Source organism: Austrofundulus limnaeus, unplaced genomic scaffold (genome assembly GCF_001266775.1).
Source record: "Austrofundulus limnaeus strain Quisiro unplaced genomic scaffold, Austrofundulus_limnaeus-1.0 Scaffold2375, whole genome shotgun sequence".
Lineage (NCBI taxonomy): Eukaryota > Metazoa > Chordata > Actinopteri > Cyprinodontiformes > Rivulidae > Austrofundulus > Austrofundulus limnaeus.
The window spans coordinates 1-14,730 of record NW_013954777.1 but is presented as its reverse complement, the minus strand read 5'-3'; the positions used below and the strand labels follow the sequence as shown (position 1 = coordinate 14,730).

General features: G+C 41.3%; 2 protein-coding genes across 2 annotated transcripts; both read right to left on the bottom strand.

Moving 5' to 3' along the window:
• Positions 1–366: 366 nt before the first annotated feature.
• On the bottom strand, positions 367–7,536 carry LOC106510887 (solute carrier family 22 member 6-like). Its single transcript, XM_013999619.1, has 10 exons — positions 7,022–7,536; positions 6,843–6,946; positions 6,558–6,712; positions 5,461–5,629; positions 3,883–4,006; positions 3,691–3,806; positions 3,393–3,607; positions 3,166–3,274; positions 554–757; positions 367–454 (listed from the first exon to the last, which is right to left on the bottom strand). Exons 1-10 carry the CDS (start codon positions 7,415–7,417, stop codon positions 367–369), a joined length of 1,680 nt encoding a protein of 559 aa, XP_013855073.1. The 5' UTR covers positions 7,418–7,536.
• A 1,840-nt stretch (positions 7,537–9,376) lies between these two features.
• On the bottom strand, positions 9,377–14,589 carry LOC106510886 (glycogen phosphorylase, muscle form; the record flags this gene model as incomplete). Its single annotated transcript, XM_013999617.1, is given in 9 exon segments — positions 9,377–9,888; positions 10,813–10,879; positions 10,974–11,108; positions 11,589–11,796; positions 11,884–12,025; positions 12,095–12,153; positions 12,249–12,396; positions 14,275–14,376; positions 14,475–14,589. Coding segments are annotated over 9 exon segments (1,126 nt in total), but the record flags the coding sequence as incomplete, so codon positions are not given.
• Positions 14,590–14,730: the final 141 nt, after the last annotated feature.

Here is a 14,730-nt window from a genome sequence, read left to right as displayed (position 1 = left end):
TTTGTATGTAATGTATGAATATAATATACAAATTTCACTTTTTAAATGGAATTACTGAAATAAATCTACTTTTTCATGATATTCTAATTTTATGACCAGCACCTGTATGTATGTATTTATTTATTTTGCTACAACATCATGTTACAGCAGCAGCAGTTAATCAGGTTTGTTTGTGGATAAACCAGCATTAGTTAAGGTTGTGAGCTCCCCCATCTGTTATTATGAGAGTCAAAAGGCGAAATGTTTGGGAAATACTGGTTAAAATAGCAGTGTCACAATCAAACTAAATAAGACTTTAACAAATTTTCTTGTATTTTATCAAAACATCTACCATAGCAGATTCAGTAGAGCTGTTGCTGAGTTGTCTCAGGCAGTCTGTTTGAGGAGATTAGACTGAGTTTCCTGCAGGGTCGTTGCTTTCTTTAGAGATACTTTGGAACTTTTTCCAGATTCCCTGTTATCAAAACAACAAATGAGAAAGGAGATTGATCAGTGTCATTCTTTATCCTTCTGCAAATGCTTTAGGAAAATTTAATAAATAAATACATCTTACCTCTCCTCCACATCTTGAATTGTATCAGGAAGATGTGTGCCACGTGTTTCTGGTAGAAATATTGCTGCCACTCCTGAGAGGACTGGAGCTCCTCCGTAGATCAGGCCTGGAAGCCAGGGTATGTAGTCCCCAGTGATCATCACCATGGGGGCTAACATGGATCCTAATCGAGTCATCATGGACACCCATCCCATGCCTTTTTGACTGGGATAGAACAAGTCAAACAAACTTAACTACATGGTTAAATCACAGTTCAGATCTTTTAATGTGAGGTTACAGTCTGACTGGATTGACAAGCTAATGGCTAGTTTAAGTTTAATAAGTACAATATAAGTTATACCTGACAAGGACTTTTTATGTTTCAATTGATAAACCTCGGACTGTAAAGCATCAGGTTTGTATTGTCATGGTCTGTGTTTTTATGCCTTGGTTTTTCTAGTGTTTCAGTGTTCCCCTGTGTTCTCTGCTCTGCTGCCCCGCCCACGCTCACCTGTTTCCCCTAGTGTCTCCTCCAGGTGTCTTGTTTGTTCTCATTAGTTTTTCTTTATATTTGGAGTTCTGTGTTCAGTCTGCGTCACATCATTGTGCTGTGTAGCTTGTCTGGTTTTTCATGTCCCTGGAGCTTTTTGCCACGTCACATCTAGTGAGTTTTTCAGCTGCCTCGTCAGCTTTTTTGATTTATTAAAGACTTCGTTTTTTCTGCACCCGAACCCTGCCTGTGCCCTGGGTCAATCTGTGTCTAAACCTGACACAATGATCCGACTAAGCACCCAGCCCACAGGCACCTCGTTTTTGGGTTTTCCCAGAGAGGACTTAGACATTTTTTCTCGCTGCCCCTCTGCGTTTCAGTCTCTCACCTCTCGTCACTGGAGTCCACCGGCGTCACCTGGCCCCTCTGCAGCTGGTCTTCTTCTTTCTGCCCCTGAGGAGCCAGTCCCGTCTTTGCCACCCTGGGAAGAACAGGTGACTTCCTCTCTCATCGGAGGAGCAGTGAAGATCCTTAGGTGGACGTCCACGCTCGCCGATAGACGGCCCATCTGCTGGTAGATAGTGTGCGTTCTGGTGGGTCGCCCTGATCTGYTGCTTCTCSCTGGCCGTCAGCGGCTCCTTCTGTTTGCTCAGAGGGTTCTGGCTGAGTCATCATGCACCCACCCTCCCACCCCTTCTGTGTTTCTTATGCCGGTTGTTGGTGTTCCTGAGCCTTTGCTGCCCGAACCGGCTGTTCCTGCTTCTGAGTCATTGGAGTCATCTGGGTCATTGGAGTCATCCGAGTCATCTGGAGTTCCTGAGTTGGTGGTTCCTRTCCCAATTCCTGAGTTGGTGGTTCTGGTCCCAGTTCCTAAGTTGGTGGTTCCAGTTCCGGTTCCTGAGTTGGCGGTCCCGGTGTCTCCTGATTTGGCGGTCACGGTGTCTCCTGGGTTGGCTAGCCCCAAGTCAGCGATCCTTGAGGTTTGTGGGTCAGCTGCCGGCGCCTCCGCGACTTCTGGGTCGGCTGCCGTTGCCTCCACGTTGCCCATCGCCTCCTCTTTGCCTGGATCATCACCCATCRCTTCCATGTTGCCTGGGTCGGCTGCCGTTGCCTCCATGTCACCTGGGTCGGCTGCCGTCACCTCCATGTCACCTGGGTTAGCTGCCGTTGCTTCCATGTCGCCTGGGTCGGCTGCCGTTGCCTCCATGTCACCTGGGTCGGCTGCCGTCACCTCCATGTCACCTGGGTTAGCTGCCGTTGCTTCCATGTCGCCTGGGTCGTCGACCATCATCTCTTCGTCWCTCTGTCGTCTTTGATCAGTGTCATCGAGACTCTGGCTCCCTCAACCTCCGACGGCTCCTCATCRCCTCCCGCCTCCTCCCTTGGCTCCACGTCTTCTCCCGCTTCCTCCTTTGTCTCCACGTCTACTCCCGCCTCCTCCCTTGGCTCCACGTCTGCTCCTGCTTCCTCTCTTGGCTCCATGTCTGCTCCCGCCTCCTCCCTTGGCTCCACGTCTGCTCCCACCTCCTCCCTTGGCTCCACGTCTGCTGCCGCCTCCTCCTATGGTTCGATCCCTGTTCCTGCTGAGCTCTGTTTTGGATGGTTTCCTGGCCATCCCCCTGAACTTTCATGTTTTGTCTTCAAGTCTGTTTTGTCACGTGTCTCCCTTTGTTGACTGCTGCAGCCATCGTTAAGTGGGAGGTACTGTCATGGTCTGTGTTTCTATGCCTTGGTTTTTCTAGTGTTTCAGTGTTCCCTTGTGTTTTCTGCTCTGCTGCCCCGCCCATGCTCACCTGTTTCCCCTTGTGTCTCCTCCAGGTGTTTCTTGTTTGTTCTCATTAGTTTATCTTTATATTTTGTGTCCTATGTTCAGTCTGCATCAGATCATTGTGCTGTGTAGCTTGTCTGGTTCTTCATGTCCCTGGAGTTTTGCCATGTCTCATCTAGTGAGATTTTCAGCTGCTTCGTTAGCTTTTTTGATTTATTACAGAATTTGTTTTTTCTGCACCCGAACTCGGCTTGTGTCCTGGGTCAATCTATGTCTAAACCTGACATGTACTCCTTGTAAAATATGTGTTTTGGAGAATATCATGTATATAATACTGTACATTATAAGTTTATTCACCAGGGACAAAAGACTCACCGGAAGATAGTTGGGTAAAGCTCTCCAGAGTAAAGCTGACAACAGTCAAGAGAGGCAGCAAGACAACCTTTCCCAAACACAGCAAGACAGGTTCGAATAATATTTTTATCTGCAGAGAAATTGAACATCCATCAGGTCTCTCAYTTGTTTCTGCAGAACAAAATGATTGTATTGTTGTGACAATAAAAACAAGTATTTCACTTCTCTTTAGAAATGTTTTAATGTACCATAAGGAACTAGAATGTTGATCAAAATAGGGATTCCACTAATAATGAGAATTCCACTTTGTGATGGCCGACGTCCAATAAAACACATGCTCACAGTTATGACAAATTTAGCAGGAATGTCGATGGCTCCAAAGATCACTTGTATCAAGTAGATGTCCACACCGAACTTCTGAAGGTCCAAAGCGAGGCCGTAGAATGCAAAACTGGTTGATAGCCTAAAAAAGAAAGTGTCACTGCAGAATAATTGAAGATGGGTTTTACTTGTTTATTGGTTCTTCAATAAGATCATGACACGCACCCAACAGCGCTGAGGCAGAGGGTCATAATCCTCATGTTGGGTATGCGGAACAGATCCAGGACAGAGTATGACCCCTGGGAACAGGACATCTCCTTTTTCATGGACTCCTGTAGTGTCTGTGTGAAGAGGGAGCATAGTTTTAAACAGAATACAGAAAGTCACTTAAAAACAAAGATTGTGCGTCTGCCTCACATTAACATCAATCTTTTCTCCCTCCTCATGGCGTCCGTTAAACCTGGCCACACTTTGTAGAGCCTTGACGGCTTCTTCAGGTCTATTACTTGAAGATAGCCATCTTGAGGATTCTTGAAACCACCTGTAAAATACACACATGAATATAATGATGTGGTGGTAGTACTGGCCATGTAATCAAAGTTTTACGTACATTCAAATGAATGTTTCATTAATGTATGGTTTTATTGGTTTATGGAATTGGACTCCAATTCCTATGTAGGCAATGACAAAGTTATATAAGGGGTTGATTGGGAGGGACTGCTTCCCTGATTTGAATCTGAATTGTGTTTTGTTATAGGCCTTCACTGTCCATAACAAACACTGTGTTTGAACATAAGGTGGTCCATAAGTATCTTTGGTATCAGGACACCTAAAGGTTGATTTTGTAATTTTATCATCAGGCTTGAGGACTTGTGTCTCGGACACTCTTGTGAAGATGGGACAGAGCTGTCAGCTGATCACTACCTGGTGAAGAGTTGTCTGGTGTCAGGGGAAGCTACCTGATGAAAACAAACGCATAGTGAGAAAGGACTGTGAATGTTTGGTGAAGCCCAGTGTCCATGCAATCTATAACTACCACATCTAGGAGAGTTTTTCTCATTGTCCCGGGTGAGGTTGGAGACATATCTGAATGGGGCATTTTCAGGGCCTCTATTACAGATGCGGCTTTCAGGAGCTGTGGCCTGAAGGTTATTGGTTGCTATGCAGCATCAATCAAACAATCTGCTGGTGAACACCAGCGGTGAGGTGTCAGTACTTGGCTGTCCCTGAGAACTCCTGAAGCAGGGTGGCCAGAAAGATTGCAGCTAATGTTGTTGCAGGTGCATAAGGCTGTGTATTGAAGAACTCTGGGAGGCCATGAAGAAGAACTTTAAGTTGGCCACAAGGTTCTGGCAAATCGTTCAAACCCAAGCCATTTTGGTTTGGGTGGGGAAATAATGATCTGGACTGAGGATATTGTTTAGTGGTGAATGGAGCTTTTCAAAGATCTTAATAATCCATCCACCATGTTCACCTTTCAGGAGCCAGAGTCCTTGGACCTTTGGAGAGAGAAGTCCATTACCATGGCAAAGGTAGTCAAGATGTTCCCTGGTAAAAGTTTGCTTCTGGTGGATGAGATTCACCCTGAGAGGCTGAAGACTCTAGATGTTTTGGGGTGTAGCTTCAATGTCACAAGGATGGAGTGGCAGACCAGGGCAGTGGTTCACATTTTTAAAAGGGGATTCAGAGAGTATTTTCCATTTATGGTGAAAACCCTGGGAAATTTACTCCAGGGTGCTGGAAGGAAGAAACTGATTGATTTTCAAACCCCAGATTCCAGAGGAGCAGTCTGGCTTTTGTTCTGTTCGTAGAACAGGACCACTCTAGTGAAATTACTAAGCAAAGTAATAGGAGTGCATTAATTAGGATGTTCACCTATGAGCCAGATTGTTTAGAAACCTCTGATCTGAACTATACATATTTTATCAATAAAAATGTGTAACTTTAATCACAAATCATTGACTCCAGCTGCGTGTTTTGTGTTTGGTRTCTYACCATGACATGAGGAAGAAGACGTAAAAGGGAAGCGACACGGTCAGAGTTAACCACCTCCAGTCTTGGATGAAGTAAGCAATGGCTGCCAGGATCAGCTGTCCGAATGTGTAACAGTAACCTGAAATCATCCCAGTGACAGTCCGCACACGAGTGGGGATCCACTCTACAGCTTTAAACAAAGAAACATGAAATCGTTGAGCAAGAATTAAATTAATCAAGAGCAGTCCGCCTTGGAGCAGCCCACTCTGGTTAGTCATGGATAATTTTATTTTTAACCTCCATGCATGTAGATCTAATGTTTAGTACCAAATGTTTACTCAAACACAACTCAAGTGTATTTTTGCTTTGTAAATCCAAAYTACAATTTTTTTTTCAAAAGAGACAAGAGCTTGGAATGAGACAACAGGTTGCAACCACACAAGAGGCACCTTTTTTCTGGGCAGGCAATGTACGTATATGAAGACTGCCCTGTCATTACTACATGTTCCCTTAAATGTGAATGTGGAGCTCCACCAAGTGGGCTGAAAAAATCAACAGTCGAAGGATAGAGATTTAAAAGAACCTGAAAGATATTGCAGTCAGTGTTGTACAATATGATAAATATAGAATCCGTAATGTATTTCAATTAGCTGAATTTTCCCTTCAAGAACATTAAAGGGTAGAAAAGTGACTGAGGTTATGGGAGCATTGAGAACAATTCTGACAAAGTTGAAAGATTTTCAGAAGGTTTCAAATTTTTTTTAAGAAGAGCCATGTTTATTGACAACAATAAAAAAGATCCAAGCTGTTCAGTAGATGACTCTTTGAATGGCATCACTGTAGAGAAAAAAGTCAGCTAAAGTGGGCACAAGGCCAAAGTGGACTGCTGCCATCTTAAAACAGCTCCAACCTCAAAAGTTTTTTGGCGGTTTAATTATTTTCAACAAGTAAGATATTACCAGTGCATTACTTTTTCACAAAACCGCACATCCAAAAATATGCACTGCTCATTTTCAACCTTTGCTTTCAGTGAACCCACAGTTGTTAACATGTTCGTTATCCAGTTTAGACTCCTTTCAAACTATTTTGTCCCTATTCCCCTTTGTTAGTTGTCTTACTGAGTGAGAAGGCAGTGAGGCCCACGCCTGACACAGCCATCCCACAACCAAATCGGAACAGGCAGAAGAGGGAGAAGGAGGAGGAGAAAGCAGCACATGTTCCTGAAACTGCCATCAGCAGATTACAAATGATCAGGAGGATACGTCGACCAAATCTAGAAGAAAAATGTGAAGTCTATGAAGTAATTTGTTCATAAAAAATGTTGAGCAAATATGTTATTATTAGGATAACTGATCCAGAATCACTAAATGTTTAGACGTCATTTAAAAAAAAGTAAATCTTACCTGTCTGAGAGGCTTCCAAAGATAAGAGACCCCACGACCGTACCTGCCATATAAATAGTTTGTCCCATTTGCTTATAGGAGCGCAGGTCACACACCAAATCCCACTATCAAATAATGAAAAAAATCTAATCATTAGTTTAAATATTTATTGTAAAACTATGTTGAACATGCAGCCATACTTCAGATATAATAGTGGAGGTCCTCTCAATCATATTGTAGGACCACCCATCTGTGCATCCCTGCAGGACAACATCCTCATCCTCACCACGCTCCTCTGAAGCTGAGCTCCCRTTCTTGTCCATGAGGTGCCACTGTGGGCTCGCGTATCTCTGACATCTCTGTGGTTTCCCTGCAGGATCCAGTGGGATGGCAATGAGCAGCGTCTCCTCTGGGCTCAGCTGAGACCCGGAGAGGTTGGAGGGTGGGCTGCAGTGGTGAGGAGGCACCATGGCCACAAAGTTCTGCAGCAGAAAGTGGCTGGGCATCATCAGGATAGGAAGGCAAAGGAGCGACACATGCAGGACCTGGAAGCGTCCCGTGCTGCCCACCTGCTCCAGGAGGTCTGCGAATGTCATTGTTTCCTTCAGCWATGAAACCACAAGWTGTTTAAATCAAATATTCCTTAAAGGTTTTCAGCTATGCAAAAAATATGAATGTTGATCCAGCATCTGTGAAAAAAAGTTAACTGTCAAAATGTTACACATAAAAACATGATTGAACAAACTTGAGAAATTACTGTGAAAAGTTTCCTCAAATTCAATATTAACAAATGGCTCAAAATGTGCAACAAACTACTCACTCAATATGATAATATATTCCTTTAAAATAAATCCGAGTCAACACCTTTGAGAAAGTGTTAAAGAAAAAAATTGTAAAAATCAAAAATTTTCCGTCACTGCCGCGCCTACAATCAGGTTTTTTCTGACAGCTAGCTTGCTCGAMGTAACGTCTTAAATTATCAGCAGTTCTGTGATCTGCAGCACCAAGAGGAATCTGTCATCAACTGTGAAGCACTTCATGTCCTTTACTGGTTACTTAATGTGAAGGACAGTGTTTTTATATGACAAAAGAACCATGTRTGCACACGGAACACCGAGAATTTTTTTTTTGTGTCTTTTTCTGATTTTAAGTGGGAAAACAAACATTCAGTGAATCAGAACAACCAGAGACTAACATGGCAAAAGATGCTGATTAATATTCAACTAATCACACACTGTGACCTTTTCTCCTTTTGTCCATCTCTGAGCTTACAAAAGTTATTAAAATTAAAGGAATAATGCAAACTAAAGCAAATCCACAATATTTTAAGAAAACATCAGTATTTGTCACCTAAAATGATCAATTTCTGCTGCTTGTTTACATTCTGGTTATTATGTTAAATGTTTTTGTGTTTTATAACTGTCACCACCATGTGTGACAGCAACACGAGCAAGTAAGTTATTTTAGATATTATGCTGTTTNATACCATCTTGTAAAATAAAAGTACAATTTTTAAAGAATTTGTTAAAAGCAATCAATGAGAATTTATTTACCAGGAGAAAAGACACATCTGACAACAAACAAACAAATAAATTGAAGAAAATAAGTCTTGGAAAATAAGAAAAAATAGCCGAACATTAAAGCTAATTTAGGACGTTATTCACCACCAAATTATCGCTCTACTTTGTGGCTTTTGGTCCAAGTTTCCAAATTCAGCATTAATGATTTCCCTAAAAAAGTTGCTTTGACAGAATTTGCTAATGACTGATCCAACGGCACCAAACATCCGAGGTTCTTTATTGTTGTTTCAGAACTAAGTTTTATTTGATTTTATCCCATGCGACTTTTTTCACAGATTAAACACAATTTAATGAGGAAATGCCAGTATTTTATATCGTAATTAAATTAAACAGATTTTTGCAATGATTATAATTAYAGTTTGTTTCTACCTATAGGTTTACTGATATGTAAAGTAAAATCCTGTCCTTATTTCTCAAGTTGTGTGGTTTCACCTCATGCACACTTAAACTAGAAATACAGTATTACAAATACTGTAACACTTGTAATCAACAGGTGCATGTTGGCTTTAAAGGAGCATTGTGTGAGGTAGAGTGACATCTAGTGGCAGGTTTGGACATTGCATCAGCTCTTTATGCTGAGAAAAAATTGCTCAAAGCTCATTAGTTTTCTTGGGTTTATTTTTACACCCAGAACTCTAACCTTATATAGAAACATAAACAGAAAAATAAATTACTCTCCTTTTTCTTCTAAAAGCTTAAAACTAAATCTACTTACCTACATAAAYATTACAACATAATTTCACTGTTAATACTATATAAATTAGAAACTAACTGAATGAATCTTTTGAAAGAAAAGTTGGATTRATAAGATGTTTATTTATAAAATGCTTTATCAAGACTATTATTCTATTATTCAATTAACCACAGCTGTTCTGGGAAGAACATCAAGTATTTCTGTGATTTTTGCCTCTGCAAAGTTCTGAGCACCAGCTGCAAAAAAAAAAAAAAAAAAAAAAAAAAAGCTACTCAGCTCACTCGTATTTAAGACAAATTTTATTCAGAAAGCATCTGAGTGGACATACAATATTTTTGAATAAAAAAAGGATCAGTAATAAAAGTACAAAGCCCACCACAAAACCTATTTTTTATCCACATCAAAAGAGCTAAAAAGTAACTCTTGATTACAGTTTATCAGCACCAGTTGGATTGTGAATGTGCATGTGTATGAAAAATGTAAACTTTCCAGATGTTAAAGGTTTAGAGGTGTGGATGCAGGTTTGTGTGTGGGGGTGGGCGGTTGGGGTGGGGGGTGCTTCTTGGCAGAAACGACAGAGGTTCTATGGGGATCTGACCCTGTTGAGAAAACTTGGGCGGTGTTAGCTGTCATGAGGACAGGGTTAGTGTTTGTCATCGGGGGCGGGGAGTTTCTCCAAGTTGGGCTCCACCCCCCAGATCTCCCGGGCATACTGGGCTATGGTGCGATCGCTGGAGAACTTGCCAGATCCAGCAATGTTGTAGATCACCTTCTTGGTCCATTCCTTGGGGTTCTGATGGGAGAAAAGTCATTAACAAGAAAGAAGAAAAAAAATAAGAAAAAAATGTTTGTAGTTAGGCCTGGACAATAAAACAATAACGATATGTGTGACCCATCACATCAAACTCAAAATTAAGTAAAATTTGGTCACATTTCAGCTTTTTAAGCTACATTTTGACGCTTGGATCAACCTGATATTGTGAGCAATTCCAGAGATATGGCTTGATTTGTCTCCCTATTTAGGATAACTCATTGACATTTGATCTAAATCCTATTTTTAGTTTATTCTAATGAGGAAATATTGATGTAAATTTAAAGAGGGAACCTGATTTACAAGCCTTGAAAGAAAAACTGCTTAGCTACCTCGCAGGAAAAATGACAAGAAATTAAGGCTTTTCAATATTTTAGGTATTTCATTTAAAYGACCTSTAGATAAGGTATTTACTCATTATATTTTAATGAAATTGCAATTGTTGCAAACATTTTAACTAAGGCACTTTAGCTGCCCATTTTTCCCCATTACTACTTTGGGACTTAATCCTCACTTTGATGTGCGCGGTAGACACATGATCAATATCGACAGAAAATATGTTGGTAAAAACGTTGATCATTTCACTGAACTTCGATCCAGAACTGCATGGCATTCTGGGGGATGTAGTTAGAGGAAAGGCTTTGCTTCTTGACCTCTCACAGGATTTGGAGTGAAAGGTGAAAATGAGTGCAACAGCTTAATTGTGGTTAAAAGAGGAATGGTCACATCACCAGTTTGGCAGTATTGATTAGCCTTTTTTTTTCCTGGTCCTTATTTAAATAAATAAAACAAAAAAACTAATCCTTAATAACTGATAATATAAAATGCTTATATTGTGATACATTTTACAGCCGCATTGTCCCAGACCTATTAGTAAAGCCACACAAATGTAAACCATGTATATACCGTGTAAAGAGCGTTGACTTTCTCCTGGCATTTAATATAGTCTTCATAGTCAGCAAAGACCTTAAACCTGTGCAGGAAACAAATTCAACAAATGATTTTTTTCCCAGACTGATTCAGGTTTGCACGTTCTTCTTCAYGTGTGATTGATGATGGGTTTGTACCGGTCGTGATGCATCAACATGTTGACGATTTCCTTGAACAGGTCGGGTTGCTTCGGGCTAAAGAATCCACCAGCAATCTGGTCGATGGCCTGTTTCAGCTCAGGCAGGTGGTTGTAGTAGTCTTCAGCATGGTATCTAAGCAGGAGGAAAGATGAATAATGAAACACATGCTTATCACTCTGGTAACTGTTCATAAGGGAGCAGTGGGCACTGCAGATACAGAACCAGCACAGGTATCCCAGGGATACACCTTTTCRTATGAAAAACCTTCATATGTGTGGACRAAACCTTGGAGTCTAGCAGTACCGGTGGCTAAAAAGCAAGAATGAGCTCATTATTAAAGCCTGCAGAGCAGCTGGRTAGTGTGTGCTGATTTTAAAAGATCCTGACAGTTGGCCTGTCTTGGAGGTATTTCCCCAAATGGATCTGATTATGAGACTGCAGCAGCACAAGTAGAAATCAAAGAATGAACTCTTTTTTTTCTTGTTTCTGCTGTCTTGTATTTCCCTCTAAAGGATTTCATCAGGGTCTACATGTCTTTACATTGTCTGAGAGGTATTTGGAGCTTCAACAGGTTTGAACTTTGTGAGATGTAAGGTGGGGTTCATTCTTCACCCTTTCTTGTCAAGAGCTTCGACGTCGTCCACCCTCATGCCGAAGATGAAGAGGTTCTCCTCGCTGGCCTCCTCGGCCATCTCCACGTTGGCTCCGTCCATGGTCCCGATGGTCAGAGCACCGTTCAGCATGAACTTCATGTTGCCTGTTCCTGAAGCCTCTGTGCCTGCAGTGGAGATCTGCTCTGACAGGTCTGCCGCTGGGATGGCTGCAGCGAGACAAATTTTTTAATAAAACAGTCCATGACTGATTTGGATTTTCATCTTAATTCTTTGCAGTGATTGCATTCTATCACCTTTCTCCGCCAGGGTGACTCTGTAGTTCTCCAGAAAGATGACCTTCAGACGGTCTCCGACCACGGGGTCGTTGTTGATGACGTCGCCGATGGCTGTGATCAGTCGGATAATCATCTTGGCCGTGTGGTATCCAGGAGCAGCCTGCAAAGGCAGACTCTGTTGAGCCACGTTATCAAACCTAAATGCAGGCAGATTCACCCAAACACAAACCTTYCCTCCAATCATGATGGTTCTAGGAGTCCATTGCCTGTTTGGATCCTTCTTGATGCCTGGAAGATGTAYGAAGGGAACAAAAAGCTGTTCAAACTCACACAAAGCATTAGATAAAAACATCRGAGGGCTGAGGTTTCTGAACGGATCTTACGGTTGTAGTAGGTGATGATGTGAAGACAGTTGAGCAGTTGCCTCTTGTATTCATGGATCCTCTTTACTTGGATGTCAAACATGGAGTTGGGGTTGATCTTCACCTTGTAGTGCTCCTCCAAGTGCACAGCGAACTTCATTTTGTTCTCCTGCATGGTAACAGCACCAGTTTTGCATGAAAACGAGAACAGGATGCTTAAATGTGCTGTAAAAATCTGTACAGAGTAAATCAGTGACCGGGTGGTTTTTATTTGTTTGTTTCTTTACTGGAGTTTGTGTGATTCCTGTTTTTGGTATTTCAGTCCCCCCCCCCCCTTGTGTTCTTCTGTTCCACCTCCCTCAGTCTGTCACGCCCACCTCCACCTGTCCCTCCTTTCCTCGTTAGTCCCTCTGTGTCAGTCCTCAAATCAGTCTGGTGTCCCTCATGTTCTGTGGTTTCCAAAGTTGGAGTTAGGACCCACAGTAGGATCCAGAAAGGTGGGGTCCTTAAAATATTTTCTGAACTAATGGCACTAAAAATGACAACTAAAGACCTTAATTTTTTTTGCTTTTGTTGTTACAAAATTAGATTAGTTCACTTTAAATGGACAAAAACAGTGTAGTAAATAATGTTACTATGCTCTTGTTTATTTGATGTGAAAACAGTGTTTATCACCCACAACATCTGGGGGCACAGGTCTCTGCTGGTATTTTGTGGGTCAAAAGTTGAAAAGTTTGGGAACCACTGTTMTAGATAACATTTGAATACTTGGACTAGCTGTCAGCTTGTTATTCCTTTCAGAACAAGTTTCTCCAAACTGAGAAAACCAAGAACAATTTACTACAAGTAAGATGGTCTTTGTTCAGAACAAGAACTCCTCTTCAAAATACATGAAGTTTTGCTTTAAGGCCTTATAACAGGGCCGCACCAACACAGTTCTCACGTCTATCTGGGTGTTGTTATGTAGTCCCAAAATGACATAAGTGGAGCTGCTGCACAAAACCTTTGTTGAACTCTGGTGCTGAGGTTTCAGGAAACACTGCTGTGGGAAAATATCATGCTGATCACAAAGCAGCAAATAGCTCAGCTGGATGCTTCTTTAAAGTAACACAACCATTAGACAGGGAAAACAGCGACAAACTGAACAAACAGCAATGATGGCTAAACCGAGGCTTTCTGAACCACTGAATGAAACCATTGTGATGAAATGAGTCAGCGTTTCAAATACTTTGATACGTTTAAATGTTGCCCCATCTGCTGGCCAAACTTTAACATTACAGCTGCAAGTGTGTTGTGTGAGGCTCGGTTGCATGATAAAGATTCTACACACAATTATTTTGACTGTTTTATTTATCAGTAATATTACAGTACAAAGTGGCTGTGCCATTATAAAAATATTGTATATAATTAAGCAGCCCTGATCTTATTTATAACCTGGAGCTCATTGTTGATAATTATTGCTGGCTTTACCCAAATGTGACCCAAAAAGGGAGAACTAAATGTTTGTTTTTAATGATGCATTGTGATTTCATTAAAAAAAATGCAGTTTTGGCGGCTAAAATTAATGTGAAAGTAGTTTAAGTCAAAAGTGAAAGGAAAAACAAAAAGGAAGAACCAAGCTTTTCGAAATACAACCAGCCAATCAGTGTTTATGCTTGAGACATGCCTACTTTGAGTCTGCAGAGAAACACTTCTCCTTGAAACACTGTCTCACGACACTTCTTAATTTGCTCGAAAAAGTGTCGCAAAGAAGGTGTTGAGTGCAACATCACTATCARTTAGTGTTCTTTTACACCAGTATGTTGTGTATTGAAAGCATCGTTTTATTTGGCTAACCATTAGCCTAGCCTGGATGAAGACTTATGCTTCTTTCTCCATGCTCTAATTCTTCATGGCTGATAGACTATCCCTTTTAAAAGAGTAACAAACAAGTTATGTTTTGAGCTGCTTTTAAATGTATAATAAATAAATGTATGAAAAATAATGTATAATAAATGTGATGTAGAAGATATGTTCTCATGTTTTTGAACATCTGATCCAGAATCACCTGCTTCACTTTGGCAACATCCCGGATGAAGGCCTCGTCGTTCACAAAGTCACGGAGACGCTTGAGCTGGTCCAGATCACGGATGAACTCCTCACCGATTCTCTGAACAGTAAATACATTCAGTGAACATGATCTATAACATTTTCTTTTTTTTTTACCACAAAGTGAGACCTAAAAATTCATTTTGTGTTGAGGTTGACCTCTGCGATGACCTCTGCCAGACCCGGGTTGCACATAACCAGCCAGCGGCGAGGAGTGATGCCGTTGGTCTTGTTTTGGAACTTGTGYGGCTCCATTTCATAAAAATCCTTAAAACTGAGAGCAGAGGGAACATGTTGGTCACTTTCAGACRAATCCTCTTCGTACGGAGAAGGATTAGGGACACAGAGCAAAGAAAAAAAAACATTTCTTGTGTTCAGACTTTTTTCTCAAATTTTTTTCAATGTTTTTCCCCCT